This window comes from Pseudoliparis swirei, chromosome 22 (genome assembly GCF_029220125.1).
Source record: "Pseudoliparis swirei isolate HS2019 ecotype Mariana Trench chromosome 22, NWPU_hadal_v1, whole genome shotgun sequence".
Taxonomy (NCBI): domain Eukaryota; kingdom Metazoa; phylum Chordata; class Actinopteri; order Perciformes; family Liparidae; genus Pseudoliparis; species Pseudoliparis swirei.
Window position 1 is genome coordinate 21164301 of NC_079409.1, and position 20104 is coordinate 21184404.

General features: G+C 43.4%; 1 protein-coding gene across 1 annotated transcript; it reads right to left on the reverse strand.

Annotated features, from left to right (window-relative positions):
• Positions 1 to 3749: 3749 nt before the first annotated feature.
• LOC130213369 (galanin receptor type 1-like) lies at positions 3750 to 17004 on the reverse strand. Its single transcript, XM_056444935.1, has 3 exons — positions 16106 to 17004; positions 15916 to 15981; positions 3750 to 6161 (listed from the first exon to the last, which is right to left on the reverse strand). Exons 1-3 carry the CDS (start codon positions 16766 to 16768, stop codon positions 5841 to 5843), a joined length of 1050 nt encoding a protein of 349 aa, XP_056300910.1. The 5' UTR covers positions 16769 to 17004; the 3' UTR covers positions 3750 to 5840.
• Between the last annotated feature and the right edge of the window lie 3100 nt (positions 17005 to 20104).

Here is a 20104-nt window from a genome sequence, read left to right on the forward strand (position 1 = left end):
CCCTGAGTTGCTCCCTGTAGCTGCGTCTACAGTGAATGAATGTAACAGTACTGTAAGTCGCTTTGGATAAAAGCGTCAGCCAAATGACATGTAATGTAATGTAATTTAGGGTTACGGTGTGTGTGTGTGTGTTTAGGGTTAGATTTAGGGGGTTAGGGTGTGTGTGTGTGTGCGTTTAGGGTTAGGGGGTTAGGGTGTTTGTGTGTTTAGGGTTAGGGTATGTGTGTGTGTTTAGGGTTAGGGTGTGTATGTGTCTGTGTGTATGTTTTTAGGTTTAAGGTGTGTGTGTTTAGGGTTATGGTGTGTGTGTGTGTTTAAGTTTAGTGTGTGTGTTTAGGGTGTGTGTGTTTAGGGTATGTGTGTGTGTTTAGGTTTAGGGTGTGTGTGTGTTTAGGGTTATGGTGTGTGTGTGTGTGTGTGTTTAAGTATAGTGTGTGTGTATAGGGTGTGTGTGTTTAGTGTTAGTGTGTGTCTGTGTGTGTTAAGGGTGTGTGTGTGTGTGTGTTCCTGTATCCCGTTGCAGCCTTAACTCGCCCCTTCTCGCCCCTGAGTCTCCTCCCACCGTGACGCGATGTCCCCGCTGTGATTTTATTTCTGCAGAGCTCCACCTGTGAATATACAACCTCACATGCATCATGCACTTGAGATTATGTTTTTTAATTATTTTTTGTATCCAATCATCGCTAATAGAGTTGCCGTGAAGAACAGACCCCATTACGGTGCAAGGCATCATGGGAAGAAGACAGGCTGTTTTTCCTCAGACCTCTTGAGCTGATGCCAGGAAATGTACTCCACTCCTTTGTAATCAGAGAAAAGCCCAAAAACTCCTGGGGGAACCGGACCGGTGGGAACCGGTTCTGTTATTAACCTCGTGGCCGTGAGGGAGGTGAGGCTGAAAGCCACAATGACATGTGAAACACACACTTTAGATTCTTCTTTTTCTTTCTTTTTTTCTGTGTGTTTGTGGGGGGGAGGGAGATTTTCATTAAAAGAAAAATTATAATAAATAAAAAAAGAAGCAGGTATTGGATTAACAATAATTCTACAAGGGTACGCCACACTGTTTATTTTAATTATATAAGCAAAATGAGCACTGCATAAAGACACAATAAAAAGCCTGGATATATATATATTTTTTCTTCTTTTTTAAACACCATCCAGATACAGTATATATGGAGTATTTCAGAGGCAAAACTGTTTCTCATAAGTTGCATTTTCAAAGCACAGAAAAGATTAAGCGGACAAGAAAATATATATATATTTCCCCCCCCCCCCAGGTTTCATTTCAACAACACAGCTGAATCAATACAGTAAACAAGATTGAAAAGACCCACCAGGGCACCACCTCCGTAAAACACACAAAGCACTGGAAAAGCTGTACAAACAGGAAAGAAATTTAAAGTGAATCCCTCAAGAAAACCTCCACCGACTGTTTGCTTTCACATATTCTTCATTATGGAAAAGAAAATATGTCTCGCTCTTTTTTATTTAAGTACTAAAAACTGAAAAGATGTCTCGAAAGTTGTCTCCGTAAACTTAAAGGTATCATAACGCTTCAGGATACAACCCCACAAATTACAGTGTGAATATTTAGTTATATATAACAAATACCAAATAGTACATTCTTCTTACTTTTCATCATGCATTTTAACATTGACATATCTATATACTGTGTTTATTAACAGTATATTTTGGGGGTGATGGACCATTAGCCACAAGGAGTAATGCCACATTTTACATTCATGTATTCACCAGAATTTGTGTGTTCTTCTTACCTGGTAATAATCTGAGTGTATCTCTATAATTATTCAATGTTTTATGTGTAATTTATTTATAATCTTATCTCCTTCTCAAACACACATCCATACCCCATTTATATCAATCTTTATAATGATTCATTGTCTTGGTATTGGTCTCTGCAGTAAGCTTATGTGATGTTTGCCGAGTACGTTTGCACATTCGAGGAAGTTGGCTTTGTGATTGGTGTGCAACAATAGACGATGCAATATGAGAAGACATGACTACAAAATAAAATAATCACTTTGTAGTTGCTTTATGTCCCTTTGTTGTCATTTTGAGTCTCTTTGTAGTTGCTTGTTTCCCTTGGTGGTTGTTTGTGTCTCTTTGGAGTCCTATTGTGTCTCTTAGTGGTTGTTTGTGTCTCTTTGTTGTCCTACTGTGTCTCTTTGTAGTCCTATTGTGTCTCTTCGTGGTTGTTTGTGTCTCTTTGTAGTCCTACTGTGTCTCTTAGTGGTTGTTTGTGTCTCTTTGTAGTCCTATTGTGTTTCTTAGTGGTTGTTTATGTCTCTTTGTAGTCCTATTGTGTCTCTTTGTAGTTGTTTGTGTCTCTTTGTAGTCCTATTGTCTCTTTGTAGTCCTATTGTGTCTCTTTGTTGTTGTTTATGTCTCTTTGTGGTCCTATTGTGTCTTAGTGGTTGTTTATGTCTCTTTGTAGTCCTATTGTGTCTCTTTGTAGTCCTATTGTGTCTCTTAGTGGTTGTTTGTGTCTCTTTGTAGTCCTATTGTGTCTCTTTGTTGTCCTATTTTGTCTCTTAGTGGTTGTTTATGTCTCTTTGTAGTCCTATTGTGTCTCTTAGTGGTTGTTTGTGTCTCTTTGTAGTCCTATTGTGTCTCTTTGTAGTCCTATTGTGTCTCTTCGTGGTTGTTTATGGCTCTTTGTAGTCCTAGTGTGTCTCTTTGTGGTTGTTTGTGTCTTTGTAGTCCTATTGTCTCTTCGTGGTTGTTTATGGCTCTTTGTAGTCCTAGTGTGTCTCTTTGTAGTCCTATTGTGTCTCTTCGTGGTTGTTTATGGCTCTTTGTAGTCCTACTTTGTCTCTGTAGTCCTATTGTGTCTCTTCATGGTTGTTTATGGCTCTTTGTAGTCCTAGTGTGTCTCTTTGTAGTCCTATTGTGTCTCTTCATGGTTGTTTATGGCTCTTTGTAGTCCTATTGTGTCTCCTAGTGGTTGTTTTTGCCTCTTTGTAGTCCTAATGTGTCTTTAGTGGTTGTTTTTGTCTCTTTGTAGTCCTGTTGTGTCTCTTAGTGTTTGTTTTTTCCTCTTTGTGTCTCCTAGTGGTTGTTGTTTTGTCTCTTTGTAGTCCTGTTGTGTCTCTTAGTGGTTGTTTTTCCTCTTTGTAGTCATTATTGTGTCTCCTAGTGGTTGTGTCCTGTTGTGTCTCTTAGTGGTTGTTTTTTCCTCTTTGTAGTCGTATTGTGTCTCCTAGTGGTTGTTGTTTTTGTCTCTTTGTAGTCCTGTTGTGTCTCTTAGTGGTTGTTTTTTCCTCTTTGTAGTCGTATTGTGTCTCCTAGTGGTTGTTGTTTTTGTCTCTTTGTAGTCCTGTTGTGTCTCTTAGTGGTTGTTTTTTCCTCTTTGTAGTCGTATTGTGTCTCCTAGTGGTTGTTGTTTTTGTCTCTTTGTAGTCCTGTTGTGTCTCTTAGTGGTCACATTGTGTCTCTTAGTAGTTGTTTGTGTCTGGTGATATTTTGTAGATGAAGACCAGGCGGTGTCTCTTTCAGTAATCCATCTCTAAATTAGTGTTGTACTAATACCTTTTCTATCGTAAATAATGTCACTGTAATTTGTGGGCATGAATCTAAAGAGATGTTTCTCGAAGGATCTGCTTTTGTTCGTAGGCTCTTGAAGGAAACAACACTCAGAAATGACCCGCGTCCAACAGACATGTCCCTTGGATTTCATTCCCTCAGCACACCCGTCCGTGTGGCTGAGCATCGCCGTCCGTACAGCCGGCGCAAAGTCTTTCAACGCATCGGAAACGGTCCTCGACTTTCAGATCCTCTCCGACAAGGAGGATGAAAAAAAATCGTCTGATTGCAGAGACGAGTTCCTCCTCTCCGGTTGAAGTCGGTGTTAATCAGCCATGTCAGCCGCAGCGGACTCACCCCCTCCTCGCCGCCTCGCCGCCTCTCCACAGGCGGGAAATCCACAACGAAGGCCGCTCCGGAGACGTGCATTAAATACCGCGTGAGCTCCAGAGTTAAAGCTCTCCGATGGTTGCGTTGTTTTTTGATGTTGTGTTGAGGTAAAGCTGCTGTGTAGAGAGTCTTGGCACATCACATACATATCGCATAATAACGTCACATTTTTTGACCTTTTTTTTCTTCTCGTGGTGATAAAGATGGCGACCGGAAATGGTGCAATAAAAACGAGCATTCGAGCTTTATGTGACCTTCAGGCCGGCTCGGGCGCACAGCTCCGCACGATATGGAAACTGTTGACGTGACGTGACAGCCAACGATTTGAGGGAGGCGTACGTGAATATCCGCTTCATAATATTAACAAACAAATTTAAAACACAGGCTTTAATCGTCCTGGGTGCAATAACAATGATAGTTTTTTATCTACAGTGGTGGTATTAGTTTCGATACTTGGAACCACTCTGACTTTTACTTTCCTTTAAACACTTCCAGACACACACAAACACACCTGATCGTCTTCTGAAATGAATTTATAGAAATGGGATTCTTTGTTGTTCCTCACGGGGTCAGCCTCCGGCTCCGTGTCCAGGGCCCGGTTTCTCCAAAAAAAAGACGACCTAAAAAAAAATGGACCCCACCCTAATAGAACTACTTTTCAGTGAGAGAGAGAGAATATGGAAGTGTACTGTAATCAAGGAGGCACTTGCAAAAGCTGCTTTTCCCGCATCAAAAAAGCCTCCAGGGCCGCGTTTCCGTGATGGAGAAGAGGTTTCCACGGCAACAATCAGTGACACCTGCTGACATGGAAAACACGGCTCCTGTGTTGTGGTCTCCTGACACGGTTGTTGAGTGAACACTGAGAAAGTGGACCACAGTCACATGGTATAATACGCAACTCCGAGGACATCGTCAGTCCCTTTTCCCGAGGAAACCACGAAGAGCGTGATGGAGGAGTCGGCGCAGCTGCTGTGGCTCTTGACGAGCGTTTAAAAAAGAAAAAGTGTTTAAATTCGTCAGAATGTCCTTGTAACTGTTGGATTTCTCCCGAATTTCATCAGAAGCAGTTTGAGAAAACCTCGTGCAGTGAATACATTCAGACGTCTGACTTCTAGTGAGCTCTGGGGTCTATCGTCGTAGAGCCGGCCTCCACCTCTGGAAAGTGTCATTTGCAACACGGGTGAATTGTCAGAATTTACATTTCCGACAATTTTCGGGGAGACGCGTGTCGACTCTAACGCTGCGTTCACAGCGAAGTACATTTCATGCAAAGTCGATGCACGGATGCAATTAAAGGGAATTTTTCGCCGGGCGGAATGACGCGATTAGCGGCAAGCGGAAAAATTTGTCCGACGCTGAGTCGCGAAAGCCAATCAGCGTAGAGATGCTCGTTGGTGAATCTGACTGCTGCTCTAGTAGCGCTGGAAGCGGCAGTTATCCAGACGTAGTGGGTGAATGTCACCGAGCTGTGTGAGCCTACGGGTGATGTATAAATATATCTAAATATATATGATATTAATGTTATGAACCCGAACACAAGGGCGTTAGATGTTCCGACGTTTGTGGGACGTCCTCAACAAGTATGAAGCAGAACTAGTGGTTAGTTCTTCATGGTGGATGAATAATAACTGTTTCCACGGAGTAAAGCCACGGAGATAAGCCCCGCCCCCTCTAAGGCGCGAATGAAGCGGATAAACCACTAATAGTCGGGTATAGGATCTTCTCAACCGAAGCCTCTCGACGTCCTCTCTGGTCCAGGTTTGTGGAACCGTATGGCTGCAGCAATATCCAAGCAACCACACCTACCTTCAATAAAGGACACACACACACACACACACACACTCACGTCTCTGTCCCCCGTGACTTTACATTGCGAGTCAGTGGGACGGGCGGGGCACACTTCCCGCTCAGACGTTGGTGCAGTTGGTGGAGGGCGGCGTGTCCGCCTTGCTGCGGATCTCCCGGATGCCGTTGAGCGGGGAGTCTCTGGCGCCGATCTGGCATTTGAACACCTGCTTGTACGCCTTCCGGAAGTTCTCCGACAGGAAGGCGTAGATCACCGGGTTGACGGACGAGTTGCTGTAGGCCAGGCTGTGGGCGGCCACCCGCAGCACGAAGGACGCCTGGTTCAGCGGGAAGGTGCCGAACTCCACCCACAGGTGCACCACGTGATGAGGGAGCCAAGAGAGGCAGAACACCACCACCACCACCAGGACCGTCTGGGCCGTCTGGGGGAGCCACACATTGGGAACAGGGAGGAGGAGGAGGAGGAGGAGAGAGAACATTAAGGCTGTCTTCAGATTCAAAGCACGTTCGGGTTAAAGGAATACGTGTTTGGTTTCATCTTTATTCTCATTCATCTGGTGCTGCAACACTAAATTGTTGCCTTTCTTTCCCCTGCAGTAAATGATAACTGTTATTTCCACTGAATAACTCTGGGATCACTGTGTTTTAATACAAAGGGAGATTATATGCAGATAAATGAAACAAATGAAATAGTGAGATTAACCTGCGTACTCTGAGCTACTGGTGTCATCGTGTTGTTATGAAGTTAATTCTATCATTAAAATAAGTTGGGCATCATGCCAGTGGATATATATATATATACAGTATATATATATATATATACTACATAAATATATATGTATATATGCTTATATATTCCTATCCTAAATTAGTATATTAAAATAAATCAGAAAATTAATATAAAATAAAGAATAATAAAAAATAATAATAAATATATATGTATATGTATATATACATATATGTATATTATTTTCTTAATTTTTTCTATTTCCTTTATTATGTTTCTTTATTTAATATTATTTTTCCTATTTATTTGGTTATAATAATTTAGGATAGGAATATATAAGCATTTTTTGCTTCTACCTATACCTTTTCACGCTTTCTGTTTTGTATATTATATAGAATTATATTGTATTGCAATGATTGACGGAATAAAATACACAACAACAACAACAACACGTCCCAACATTATTCCGTAAAGCTGCATTATTGGTTTAGTTTTGGTGCATTTATCGACGCTTTCACGGCAAAGGCGTCCGCAGAAGTTGCCTGTTTCAAACGTGGAGTTGTGTTTCTGTCAATCTGGGGAATAGAGGCCTTCAGCTATCAGCTGTGTTTACCCACTCCTGAGAAACATAAGCTCCTAAACGACGCACTATGTTCCCCCGATCGTGACTTTTGCTCGTCCATCTGCCGTGTGGCGCCGGGTAATTATCGTTTTTGGAGTCTTTCCACGGAGAAAAAAAAAAACAGCTGCCTGCTGCCGCCCCAAGACGAGATGAGAAACCAGAACAATGTGTACGGGAGACGGGAAGATGCAACATTTAAGTGATTGACTTGGTGATAATCGCCTATGGGTTTGTTACTATGAGCCCCATTCCCACCGTCATGTGATCCATGACAGTGCAGCTTGTAATTGATGAATATTAGCTCTATTTTCTTCATTATGTGGACCCACAAATGTATTAAAGTGACTAGCACCACACACACACACACACATCACATTATCCTTTTGACATTTCCCTCATCGGATCCGTCTGCAGCCTGTAGGTATCGACTCATCGCCCACACGCTGGAGATAATGAGGCGGATAAGTGGGATGAAAGAACTTCATGAGCGTCTCACCGCCGCCTCACACACACGTACGGCTCACACGGAGCTTTCCATCCATGAGACTTGTTCGACCTTTGTCTACATAGGTTAGACACTGACTTGAGAAAATGTATATAATACAATTCTTTCTGAATAGAAAAGAACTCCGTGAGGAGAAAACACTGCATAAAGTCAATTAAAAGGCAGAAGAGTACCACAGGAATGCGTCTGTAGATAAGACACACAAATAAAATGCAATTAAGCATGAACCAGAGATATCATATAACACAATTATGGCAACCCAACGTGGCGGTGTGTGTTATTTCTTCAGGCTGAAGCCTCAAGCTGGTCCAGTGTTGTCGTAAAGAAACTAATTACATGCTGTCTGATTTTCCTCTGCCGCATTCAGAGGTTGGAAATGCACGTATTCGAGGAAATGGAGGAGCCGCTCATTAATTAAGAAACGCTGCCTCCTCTGCACTTTTGTTTATGGGAAGTTAGACGTGACAAATACAGTGTTGAATGTGTGAAGTGACAGTTGAGCAGTGGAAGCTCCAGACTGGATTTATAAACACAGCATCGAACTAGAACGGGCAGTCGGTAGAGCGCATACCTTCGCATATCACAAGATTGGGCATTGCATTATGAACATTTTGGCATTAGTTGCATGCCAATTGGATAAAAATGTACCGCACTATGGTAAAAAGAAGATGTTGACCTTTTCATGACCTTGACCTTGACCTTTGACCCGATCTATCCGAAAATCGAATTAAATGGTCCCCGGATAATAACCAATAATCGCACCAAATTTCATGCGATTCGGTTTAATACTTTTTGAGTTATGCGAGTAACACGCATACAAATAAATAAATAAATAAATACACGGCGATCAAAACATAACCTTCCGCATTTTCAATGCGAAGGTAAAAATGCATTCAGTAATTCTGAATTACGGCCGTCGCAACCAGATTCTACGATGACCGATTCAATTTAAACTTCTTGTTTTTTCTTCCCATAATCCCACTGCTTTTCCCTTTAAGTAGCACAGAACAACACCCACATTCACACAGTTTGACGACGCTCCGTATCCTCTTATTGACGTTTTTTAAACTCTTTGATTGCTCAATTTTTCCCAAGTTTAAGTAACAGCTGAACTAGAATGGCCTTTAAACTCTTGGCCAATAATAAATAAGGCGAAAACCGGAAAAACCCACAACCAGCAAAGGCAACGCCGCCCTTTCTACAATGGAGTCGGTTCATGTAAACAACCTCGTCCTTCAGCACCAATGGCCGCCGCCGAATCCGAGAGGAACATCGACCGGTGTGTGTCCCCCCCCCCCCCCCCCGTTACTCGCAGTTAATATTGCATCTGAGGGGGTTTATTTACGGAATGACGGAGAAGATCGTTTACTTGCTCCTCTCAGGGAAAATGGCCGACCGAGACCAGTTTGACGATTTCTGGCAACACCAATTAGCAGCTATTAGCAGCTATTAGCAGCTATTAGCGGTTGCTTGGCAACAAGTGAAGCTCTCTATCCATCGCTTTATCACCTTGTTACTATAGTCCCTCGTTCACTAGTTAATCAATCTGACCTCGTATCACTCAATGGCGTCTTTGAGACTGATGTTCCTCTGTAGTTGAGTTCAATGACAGTTTAATGTTACGCTAACACATGAAGCTAAATGGGTTTGTTTAAAAATATATATACTTTAATGAATTTAAAATATACTTAAAATGTCAATAGTACATTTCAAATATACTATATAATATATAAAATGTATACTAAAGTCACGCTTTTACCTATTTTAAAAATTCAAATTTTAACACACTTTAAAATAATTGTACTGTAGTATACTTTCAAGAAATATATTATAAGAAATGTATACTTTAAGTTCTGTGCAATTACTTAAATGTACTTATTTAAACTTTGTTTTCACACATATTCTTATGTATATTTCAAAATGTATGCTCTAAATTAGCATTGACATTTTTTATTTAAAGCACATTTGATAAATACACATTTGTTTAAATATACAATTTCTTAAAATGAGTAAGTAAACTTATTCATGCTATCATTTATATTATTTATTATTTATTATTTATATCTTCTGAATATTTAATAATATTTAATATTGTTATATTTTAATTTATTTAATATTGTTATTGTATTTTGTATTTTATTTGTATCTTTTATTAATTCTCTAATGTGCACCCGCTGCTGTGATCCTGCACTCTCCCCACTGTGGGACTAATAAAGGAATATCTAATCTAATTTATATATATATATATATATATATATTAATTGAATACAAATTAATCAATTTGCCGCTATGGCACGTTTGGTACAGATTATGTTGTTTGAGTTAATAATCATCAAAAAACATCATCATAAACATTCATAAGGAATCCTTCATGTCCGTGTAACGCACAATCCTTCAAATAAAGTTGGACCTGAATTCTTTCTCTCCTCGTTTCAACTTCACGAGGCGACGTGTGGCGTCTAGAAAGGGAAACATCCCGAGATCTCTCCCGTCCGCTCTGCTACCCCGCCGCGTCGGGAGCTTCACATATCTTGTTTGTGTCATGTCACGCGTCAGAAGCCCCGAGAGCCATTTTTGTGCAGCCGTGAACAATCGTGTTGACACAACATGTCTGAATAGTGAAGGAAGGATGAGGTATTTTTTTTTCTCATTTGAACCAAAAAGCACAAAAGCTTCTTTGAAGGTATAGAATAGAAGCGTAGAGCCTCTGAATGTGGCCCAGGAGGTGTGCTCTGCTGCAGTCGGTGAACGTGGGGACACGGCGTGATTGAAAAACACAGGGTTGTGTTCATGTCATGAACCCCAATGAGCCCCGCCGGCCCGTCACCACACGGCAGACCCACCGGAGGGACTCGCTACTGGATTATCGGTGGAGACGGATAATCCACATGTCCTTCAAGAGTTGATGGAGCGGTGCAGATTAGACTTTAATTCACCGTGAGGCCGGAGACTCCGTGTGAATGCTGATGTTTCCTCCGTGGCGGCTGGACGTGTAAACGGGCAGCTGTTTGCAAAACAGGATCGCAGAAACAACTTCATGGATGGGTGCCGTGTGTGTGTGTGTGTGGTTAGGGGGTTAGGGTGTGTGTTTAGCGTTAGGGGTGTGTGTTTAGGGTTAGGGTGTGTGTGTGTGTTTAGGGTTAGGGTGTGTGTGTGTGTTTATGGTTAGGGTATGTGTGTTTAGGGTTAGGGTGTGTGTGTGTGTGTTTAGGGTTAGGGTGTGTGTGTTTAGGGTTAGGGTGTGTGTGTGTGTGTGTTTAGGGTTAGGGTGTGTGTGTGTGTGTTTAGGGTTAGGTATGTGTGTGTGTGTTTAGGGTTAGGGTGTGTGTGTGTTTGGGGTTAGGGTGTGTGTGTGTGTTAGGTTAGTGTGTGTGTGTGTTTAGGTTAGGTGTGTGTGTGTGTGTTTAGGGTTAGGTGTGTGTGTGTGTGTGGTTAGGGTTAGGTTGTGTGTGTGTGTGTTTAGGTTAGGTGTGTGTGTGTTTAGGTTAGGGTGTGTGTGTTTAGGGTTAGTGTGTGTGTGTTTAGGTTAGGTGTGTGTGTGTTTAGGTTAGGTGTGTGTGTGTTTAGGGTTAGTGTGTGTGTTTAGGTTAGGTGTGTGTTTAGGGTTAGGGTGTGTGTGTTTCTGGTTAGGGTGTGTGTGTGTGTGTTTCTGGTTAGGGGTCTGTGTGTGTTTAGGGTGTGTGTGTGTGTGTTTCGGGTTAGGGTGTGTGTGTGTTTCGGGTTAGGTGTGTGTGTGTTTCTGGTTAGGGTGTGTGTGTGTGTGTTTCTGGTTAGGGTGTGTGTGTGTGTTTCTGGTTAGGGGTCTGTGTGTGTTTAGGGTGTGTGTGTGTGTGTTTAGGGTTAGGGTGTGTGTGTGTTTAGGGTTAGGGTGTGTGTGTTTAGGGTTAGGGTGTGTGTGTGTGTTTAGGGTTAGGGTGTGTGTGTGTTTAGAGTTAGGGTGTGTGTGTGTGTTTGTGTGTTAGTAGGTGTGTGTGTGTTTAGGGTGTGTGTGTGTGTGTTTCTGGTTAGGGTGTGTGTGTGTTTAGGGTTAGGGTGTGTGTGTGTTTAGGGTTAGGGTGTGTGTGTTTAGGGTTAGGGTGTGTGTGTGTGTGTGTTTAGGGTTAGGGTGTGTGTGTGTGTTTAGGGTTAGGGTGTGTGTGTGTTTAGGGTTAGGGTGTGTGTGTTTCGGGTTAGGGTGTGTGTGTGTTTAGGGTTAGGGTGTGTGTGTGTTTAGGGTTAGGGTGTGTGTGTGTTTAGGGTTAGGTGTGTGTGTGTGTTTTGGGTTAGGGTGTGTGTGTGTGTGTTTGGGGTTAGGGTGTGTGTGTGTGTGTTTAGGGTTAGGGTGTGTGTGTGTTTAGGGTTAGGGTGTGTGTGTGTGTTTTGGGTTAGGGTGTGTGTGTGTTTGGGGTTAGTGAGCATCTTGGTCCTTGTTGACAGACTCTTTTCATTTGGAGGTAACTCCTAAAGCCGCGGTGCTAGCTGCTGGCTTTTTAACCCCTGGTTCTCCACTGAGAAGCCATCCAGCGGTTCCCTGTCCTTGAGCCAGAGAAAGGCCACGGCGCTGGCGTATGAATGGGAACGTGACCATGTGTAGGGGGAGGGGCTTTGAGAAGCGGTGAGGCTCATCTTTAGTCTATGTTCTGCTTTGAGGGTCAGTGAGGTTCATCTTTAGTCCTATGTTCTTCTTTCAGGCTCATCTTTAGCCCCATTTACGCAGCACCGAGGTCACCTGTGAGTTTCTTTTCATATCAGCATGCCAGACGAAGGTCTGGACCGGGGCAAGCTGTGTGTGATTGCTGCCGATGGTGATAAGAAGTTTGCCCTCGATGTATTTCACAACAGCGGTGGGAAGTCGCCTCGCTCTTCCCAGCTGTCCCTGACATTATGTTCCGCGGGCCGAGTGGCGAGCCGCACCAACTGATGATTAAACGCTCTTCCCATACAAGGACACCGAGGGGTCCGCTGGTATTTATTTATTTTATCTGTCCTTCTGTACACATGACATCTATTGTTCTGTCCATCCTGGAGAGGGATCCTCCTCTGTTCTCTCCTGAAGGGTTCTTCACTTTTTTTCCCCTGAAGGTTTGTTTGGGAGTTTTTCCTGATCCGATGTGAGGTCAAAGGTCAGGGATGTCTATGTGTACAGATTGTAAAGCACTCCGAGACAAATTTGTAATTTGTGAAATTGGGCTATACAAATAAACTGAATTGAAAACTGAATTGAATTGTTAGCGTCGCAAACGACGACCCTAACCTCATAATAATTACGCGTGAACACTCAACTCTTGATTCCAAACTGCCACAATGTATTCTTTGAGATGACCTCGTTTGGGTTTTAATGGTTCCCTGAGTTGTCGACCAGCACTGCTCATTGTCGGGGACATCGAGCAACGTTTGTGGCATTAATTAAACTAATTCTCCTCGCCATGTCATCTATTTTAGATGCAACCGGTTCTATTCGGCTCACGTGATTGGTCGAGAGCAGCAGCCTTCGGCAGACCTTACAGCTCATTAACCCGGTGTAGCTGGTTTGTTTCATCCGTCCGAAAACTGAAGGGGAGCGGTCCTTAAGATGAGATCGCTAGGCAACCGGGAGGAGACTTCAGGAAGTCACAGCGGAGAAATATTTCTTCACATAACCACACACGTTGTTTTTTTTTACATTTCATGTTTTCGTTTATTATCCATCACCTTCTTCTCCAGAAGTGTGCCGGGCTCCTGGGGAAAGAGGCGGGGCTACTCCGGGGTGTAAATCACACGTTTCATCACAGCGAGGTGATTATTCGGGAGTGATGTCACCGGGTCTGCCGAGATACGATTCTGATTCGATTCAGTTCAGATTGATGTGAGAAAAATGTCCTTCCAGGTAATAAGAACCATAAGAAAGAAAGAAATAGATCTCCTGATCACTATAAATTACAACATTTCTCGTGCTGCTGTTTGAATGTTGTTTCTAAAAGATGGCACGATGTACTGATGTGTTTTCCCTTCACGTGGTTTGTATTGATTCATATCGATGAGTCATCACTCCCCTGCTGGTCGCCGGTCACAGGGCGTTTCTTTTTTAGTTTTTTTCATGTGGATTAAAGAATCGAGACGTAACGTCCAACTTCATGAGCTTGAGAGGTGAAAGTCTGTTTAGATGTTGTTAGATGAACTTAATGGAATACATTTACGTGGCACTTGTATCCAAAGCCCTCTACAAGCTGTTTTACATTCACACACCGATAGCAAACAGCCGCCATGCAGAGCACGGGCCGGACCATCTAGGGGGGGGGGGGGGGGGTAATGTTGTGTTTAAATCTCTGGTCTGGGGAATATAAAAATGCATGAGTTCACTCACATGTCCTCACATTATCCCCACGTTATTATAATTGCCACTTTCCACTATTTGTCTCTGAAAATGTCAAAAACAAACAAATTGAATATTTTAAAGGGTTACAAATAACAATGAACAACTTCCATATTTTTTTTTACGTCCGGGAAATTGGGGATTACATGGGTTAACAGAGCAGAAAAATGTAAACAAATAAAACCGATCTGATCTACTTGACTCGTACTTCACTGTCCAGTGATCGCACACGTGTGTGTCACATGTTGTGCAATCAGCAAACAAACTCCTTTTAATTAAGGAGGGGGACGTTGTGTGCGCAGCGATAGCGACCTGCAGTAAAACGGGGTTAGCTCCCAAGTTAGCTGCAAACCAATTTCGGGCGCGCTTTAGGTGAGTCCTCACCCACACACACACACACACCCACACACACACACACACACACACACACACACACACACACACACACACACTTTGAGGCAGAGCCTACTCGCTTTTCTGACAGAGACCCGTTGGATTGAAGTTGTTGATGCCTTACACAGATAGAATATGTGTGTGTGTGTGTGACATGAGTCGTAGTTCTTACACTAGCTGACCCACCCGGTGACTCTGTGTGTGACTCGGGCTTCACTGCATGTGTGTTACTGGTCATCACTGACGCCGTCAGGGTGACGTTCCCTCTCGTGTTCTCGCTCCGTACCCTCAGTGGCACCAGGGTGTGAAATTCCTGTCTTCATCGTCAGTCGGTATAAAGCGTGTGTGTGTGTGGGGGGGGGGGGGGGGGGTACGGTGTGCAGATCAAAGTAAATCACATTCATCCCCTCACTGTCGGCAATCCTTGGTTTCGCAGGGCCGCTGTCACACGCTGTGACAGACAACGGACAGACGGACAGGTCGACAGAGAGAGAGAGAGACAGACAGACAGAGAGAGAGAGAGACAGACAGGCAGGCAGACAGACAGAGAGAGAGACAGACAGAGAGAGAGACAGAGAGAGAGAGAGAGAGACAGACAGGCAGGCAGAGAGAGACAGACAGAGAGAGAGACAGACAGACAGGTCGACAGAGAGAGAGAGAGACAGACAGAGAGAGACAGACAGACAGGTCGACAGAGAGAGAGAGAGACAGACAGGCAGGCAGACAGACAGGTCGACAGAGAGAGAGACAGACAGACAGAGAGAGACAGACAGGTAGACAGACAGAGAGAGAGAGACAGACAGACAGGCAGGCAGACAGAGAGACAGGCAGACAGACAAGCAGAGAGATAATCAAGTGGGCGATAAATCTCGGTGGAAGGCTAAATAATCAGGAATCCAGCCGTAATAAGAGGCTGATGAGGTGTGATGCTCGTTTAGAAACTCCTTGCTGTGCCGGTTCAGCGTTTACATCCCGACGTTAATATTCATCATCACAAGGAACATAAAGAGAGACGACGGGAAACCACCGATTCCTTCCACTGCCCGTTGTGGAGTGGGAGGGAATGGTGCAGCATCAGCCCATCGCTGGGTACCGTGCACGGGGCCGCGGGTCAGTGTGTAGCTGGGATGAGCATCATGCCCCCCCCCCCCCCCCCCCCCCCGCTGTATGAAACACATTGATCCAGAAGAGAGATGCGTATTTCTGTAAAACTTCCAATTTCTAAAAAAACAAAGAAAGGAGATTTATTTCCACTTCACTCCTCGTCATCGTTGGAATTATTATAATCATCGCAGGAGGTGATTGTTTGATTTTGAATTCAAGTGTTCAGGTGGTCCCTAATATGGTTTTTTTGTTTACAGATGAACTTAAATATTGTCAACAGGTAACAAATCATCAAAACACAAAAACTAATTATTGGGGGGGGCTGAAGACCCCGTAAAATAGCCCTCACGTCGCCCCTGCAGTGTTTATTCAGTGTTTGTTTAACCCCCCTCCTGATTACAGTCAGACAAGTTTGCTCCCATATGGCCGTGCCCCCCCCCCCCCCTCCAAAGGACACCCCCACTCCCACCCCTCCACACACATCTCTTACGTACCTTTTTCTTTGACGCCTCTGACTTTTTGGACATATTTCTTAGTTTTTTGTGCAAGTGATTTAAAACCTGTAAGCAAAGGAAATAGAGGTAAGATATCTTGGTTTTTTGGGGGGGGGGGGGGGGGGGGGATTGTTCAAACACACATGTCCACAGTCATCCCCGTGACCCGTGCGGAAGAGCTTCCCTTTACCTTTGCGTAACAGAAGGAGATCAGCAGCAGAGGCAGCACGTAACCGAACACGAACGTGCACACCACGTAGATCTTCTTCTGGTTCGGGGGCCACACTTCCCAGCAGTACGTGTGGTTCTCTCCTCCGTGGAAGATGTTCTGGTAGTACATGACCGGCGCCGCCATGGCCAGAGCGAGTATCCAAATCACCACCACCCCGATCAACGCGTGCTTCGCCACCCGGATGGAAGAGGACTTTCTGGAGTGCACGATGGCGATGTACCGGTCCACGGACATGGCCGACAGGGTGAAGATGCTCACCAGCATGGACACGGTGAAGAAATAGTGGATGAATTTGCAAATGAATGCGCCCAAGACCCACGTCGGCAGCATGTACACGGTGGACTGGAACGGGATGCAGAAGAGCAGGTAGGACAGGTCCGCGATGCTCAGGTTGAGGATGAATATGTTGGTGGTGCTGCGCGGTTTCCCCGGTTTGCTGCGGGCCAGCACGATGATCACCATGGAGTTGCCCAGCACCCCGAGAGAGAAGATGAGCCCGAAAACCAGCAGCGTGATGAAATTATCCGTGCCGATGCCGAACAAAAGTTTCTCGTCCTCCTCCTGCGCTCTGCTGAGGTTCCACGGCTCCTCCAAGGGCCACGCGGACTCCGACAAGTTCATGATTCAATGTTTGTGACACACACACACACACACACAGACACACACGCACACACACGCACACGATAATGACCTATGAGAGGTTCGCGCCCCGCTGCTGCTTCATGGCGCGTCTCTCCATGAGCTCTTTCTTGCTTCTTTATCTCAAAGTGTCGCTTTATTCTTTCACCTCACATTCCGAACAGGTGTAATAAACAAAACAAAAAAAGCTATCTTTTCCTCTCTGCCAATGCATCTGGTGTCTCTCGCGCGCTGCTGCGCGTCTTGGAGCTCTTCTCCTGGTGCGCACCTGACGCGTCTGCGCACCGACCGCGCTGGATCCACTCTGGAGTCTGGAGCCGATTTCCATTTGCTTGAGGACTTTTTACACCCCCTCCTCCCCTTCCCCACATTATAGAAAGGGGGCTGGATTGTGTGACGCGCGTCAGCGGCCAGTGCAGCCTCTACCACCTCCCGGGAAATGCTGCTGGAAAAGAGAGGTGAGTTCAGAGGTTATGATTTCCACTCGTGTGCAATTTAGATGCCAGAGGCCAATGTGATTTTAGAAGTCAGAATTAATTAGTTCTGACACTGAGTGTCTCGGGTGAAAAATGTTACTGTGATTATTCCACTGGATTGCTGAAAAAACTGCTTTGTAGCACACACGAATCCCGTTTGGCAGTCTTGCTTATTGCCTTATTTGGGGATTCATTGTCTTTTGTCAGGGAGGAAAATGATAAGCGTTCTAAAACAATTATCATCATGAAGTGCTTTCCCCAGCTGCTAGATGGTTTCCACATGGATGCATGTCGTCGAGTTAGAAACCAAATCTGAAATAAAATCTTGGGTGATTCTGAAATGAGCAAGAGAAAGAAAAAAAGAGCACGCTGAACAGATTCCACAGATAAGCAAAGCCCATCTTTTAAATATGTTCCAGTACTTGATGAACACTTCTAGTGTGTAAACAATTGGCCTTTTGTAAAACTGTGATGGAAGACCATCTCTTCCAGGGTTCACTGATAACATATGATGGACATAGTGTAACAATAATATTCATCTGCAGCTTCATCAACAAGCTGGCCCTGTGCCGTTATCTCAGGGGATCAATCAGGAGTCCTATGGTGTTACATAATTATGTTTATTATAGATTGATCTGCCATGCATTTATTTGTGCATGTTTTCTATTGAACCATTCAACCTTTTAGTCTGTAAATTGTGAAAGTGAAAACTGTCCATCACAGTTTCTCCGATTTCCAGTTTTCAGATTTCCAGCCCAAAATCCTCACAGCTGAGAAGCCTGTTTGACATTTAGTTGGAGAATAGTTGGAAATGACTCATCGATTAATATGCGTGTGCCCTGCGTCAGCGCTGGAAGAAGTACTCAAAATGTTTACTTACTAAAAATACGGATAATAAAGTCGCGCAATCAAAATCCTACTAAAAAAATCACTTTAAATGACGCATTTATGTGTGAATTACTTTAATGAGAGGGAGCTAAAACTAATTATTGTATATGTGGCTTGGGAGCTTATCTTAATAAAATAAATCACAATTAATTTCTTGATTTATATTTTTTAGGATAATATTATAAATGCCAGAAATTAAAGCTCTCAAATAAATGTAGTGGAGTAAAACGCTGAAAAAAGCTGAATGATTATATAAGTCTGGATGGATGCGAGTATCTAAAAGTTGTCCTGCAGAGTACTGGAGTAAATGTGTTTAGTTACTTTCCAGCGCAGTGGAATAATTATGTTTTTTTGTTTCTAGAAACACATCTGTGATATGAATCATTTCTCTGAATGGTTCAACAACATCGTGGGACATGTCCCGACCGTCACGACGCTCTGAGACATCCAACAAGCAGCTTATCAGACTTAAACAGTTTTCACTCTGGCTCCATCTTGGGGGCCAATGTTGCCGTGTTTGATGTGACGATGAGAAGATGAGACAGGAAGTTATGGAGACACCGTTATTCTTTATTCGTATGATCATGACTGACTGATTGGGGGGGGGGGCAACAGAAAGAAAATATGAATAGAATATTGATATTCCTACATCTTAACTTCAGTATGGTGAACTTTTTATGATCATGGAGAGACGATGTAATTTTCATGTTGTTACATTATATATCATTTAGCGGACGCTTTCATCCAAAGTGATTTACAATCAGTGAATTCAACCACGAGTACAAACTCAGAACAACAAGAATCAAGAAAGTAATATTTCTTCAACAAAAAAAACCTAGTAATACCATAAATAATATTCAAAGTAATACTATGAGTAATACTATATATACTCCTTTACAGAAATGTAGGTGTTCTTTTTCTCTTTTTTAGCTCTGCTTTTGGTCCCCACCCTCTGAAGTGTTGGTTCTCAACCTGTGTTTGAGTGATGTATGAGGACCCCGTCCTTGAACCTCTGATGTATTGCAGAGCTGGAGGCTCATCTCCATCCTCAGTCCCTCTGCAGGTCCCAATTACAGCATCGGTGCAGCGACAGCACGGCGCGGAACAAACTAGACAGCGCGACAAAGCAAAGTTACCGAGAGATGTAACCCCCCCCCCCCTCGAGGGGCCAGGCATCCAAAGGTCACCGGAGCGCTGACAGTAAATCAAAACCGTAAACGTTGTGGACCAGAATGTTAAACCACCGGCTGGAGATAGAGCTCCATCAGGGGGGGGGGAAGCTTCTTTAATGTGTGACTAAAGAAAAGAAAGCATTATATAAATACAATATATTATTATTACTATTATTATTATTATTTAGGGCTGTCAGCGTTAACGCGTTAATCTATGCGATTAATTTGGCCGCGATTAACGCACTAAAATATTTTACCGCAATTAACGCAACTTTGTTTACTTCCGGTGTTGTTGAAGTTGTTGCACTCCTCTGAGTGTCAAGCCGCGGCAGTCCGCCTCCTTCCTCCCGTCTGGGTCCGTGTACGTTTTGTTAGTTTGTTTTTTCGTTTCATTCCAAATACGGAATACGGAAATCACGTGGTTTTTTCGTTTTCCGTTTGAAAACCAAAAACGGAAAAACGGAATACCACCTCCATATTTTGTTTCTGCCATCTGAAACCAAAAACGATAGAACGGAAGTGCTTAAAATGAAGTCAAAATAAAAGCCAGTGATACATATTCGTATTAACCTTAGAAGAATATTAATGAATCAATATAAAGAATAAATAATTAAACGGGGATATTTTAACGATGCAAACACATAGCAGGGTAACGTTAGAAGAATATTAATTAGTCAATATAAAGAATAAAGAATTAAACCTGGATATGTTAGCGACAGTGGTGATGACGGTAAGTTTAATATTCATGTACACAGCAAGAATCACCTTCTCACTTAATGTGT

Coding starts and splice junctions, on each gene's coding strand:
- LOC130213369 (XM_056444935.1), bottom strand. CDS start 16,768: ATGAACTTGTCGGAGTCCGCGTGGCCCTTGGAGGAGCCGTGGAACCTC. Junction 15,982..16,105: donor TCTCCTTCTGTTACGCAAAG/GTAAAGGGAAGC, acceptor CTTTGCTTACAG/GTTTTAAATCACTTGCACAA. Junction 6,162..15,915: donor CAGAGGCGTCAAAGAAAAAG/GTACGTAAGAGA, acceptor TGGCTCCCCCAG/ACGGCCCAGACGGTCCTGGT.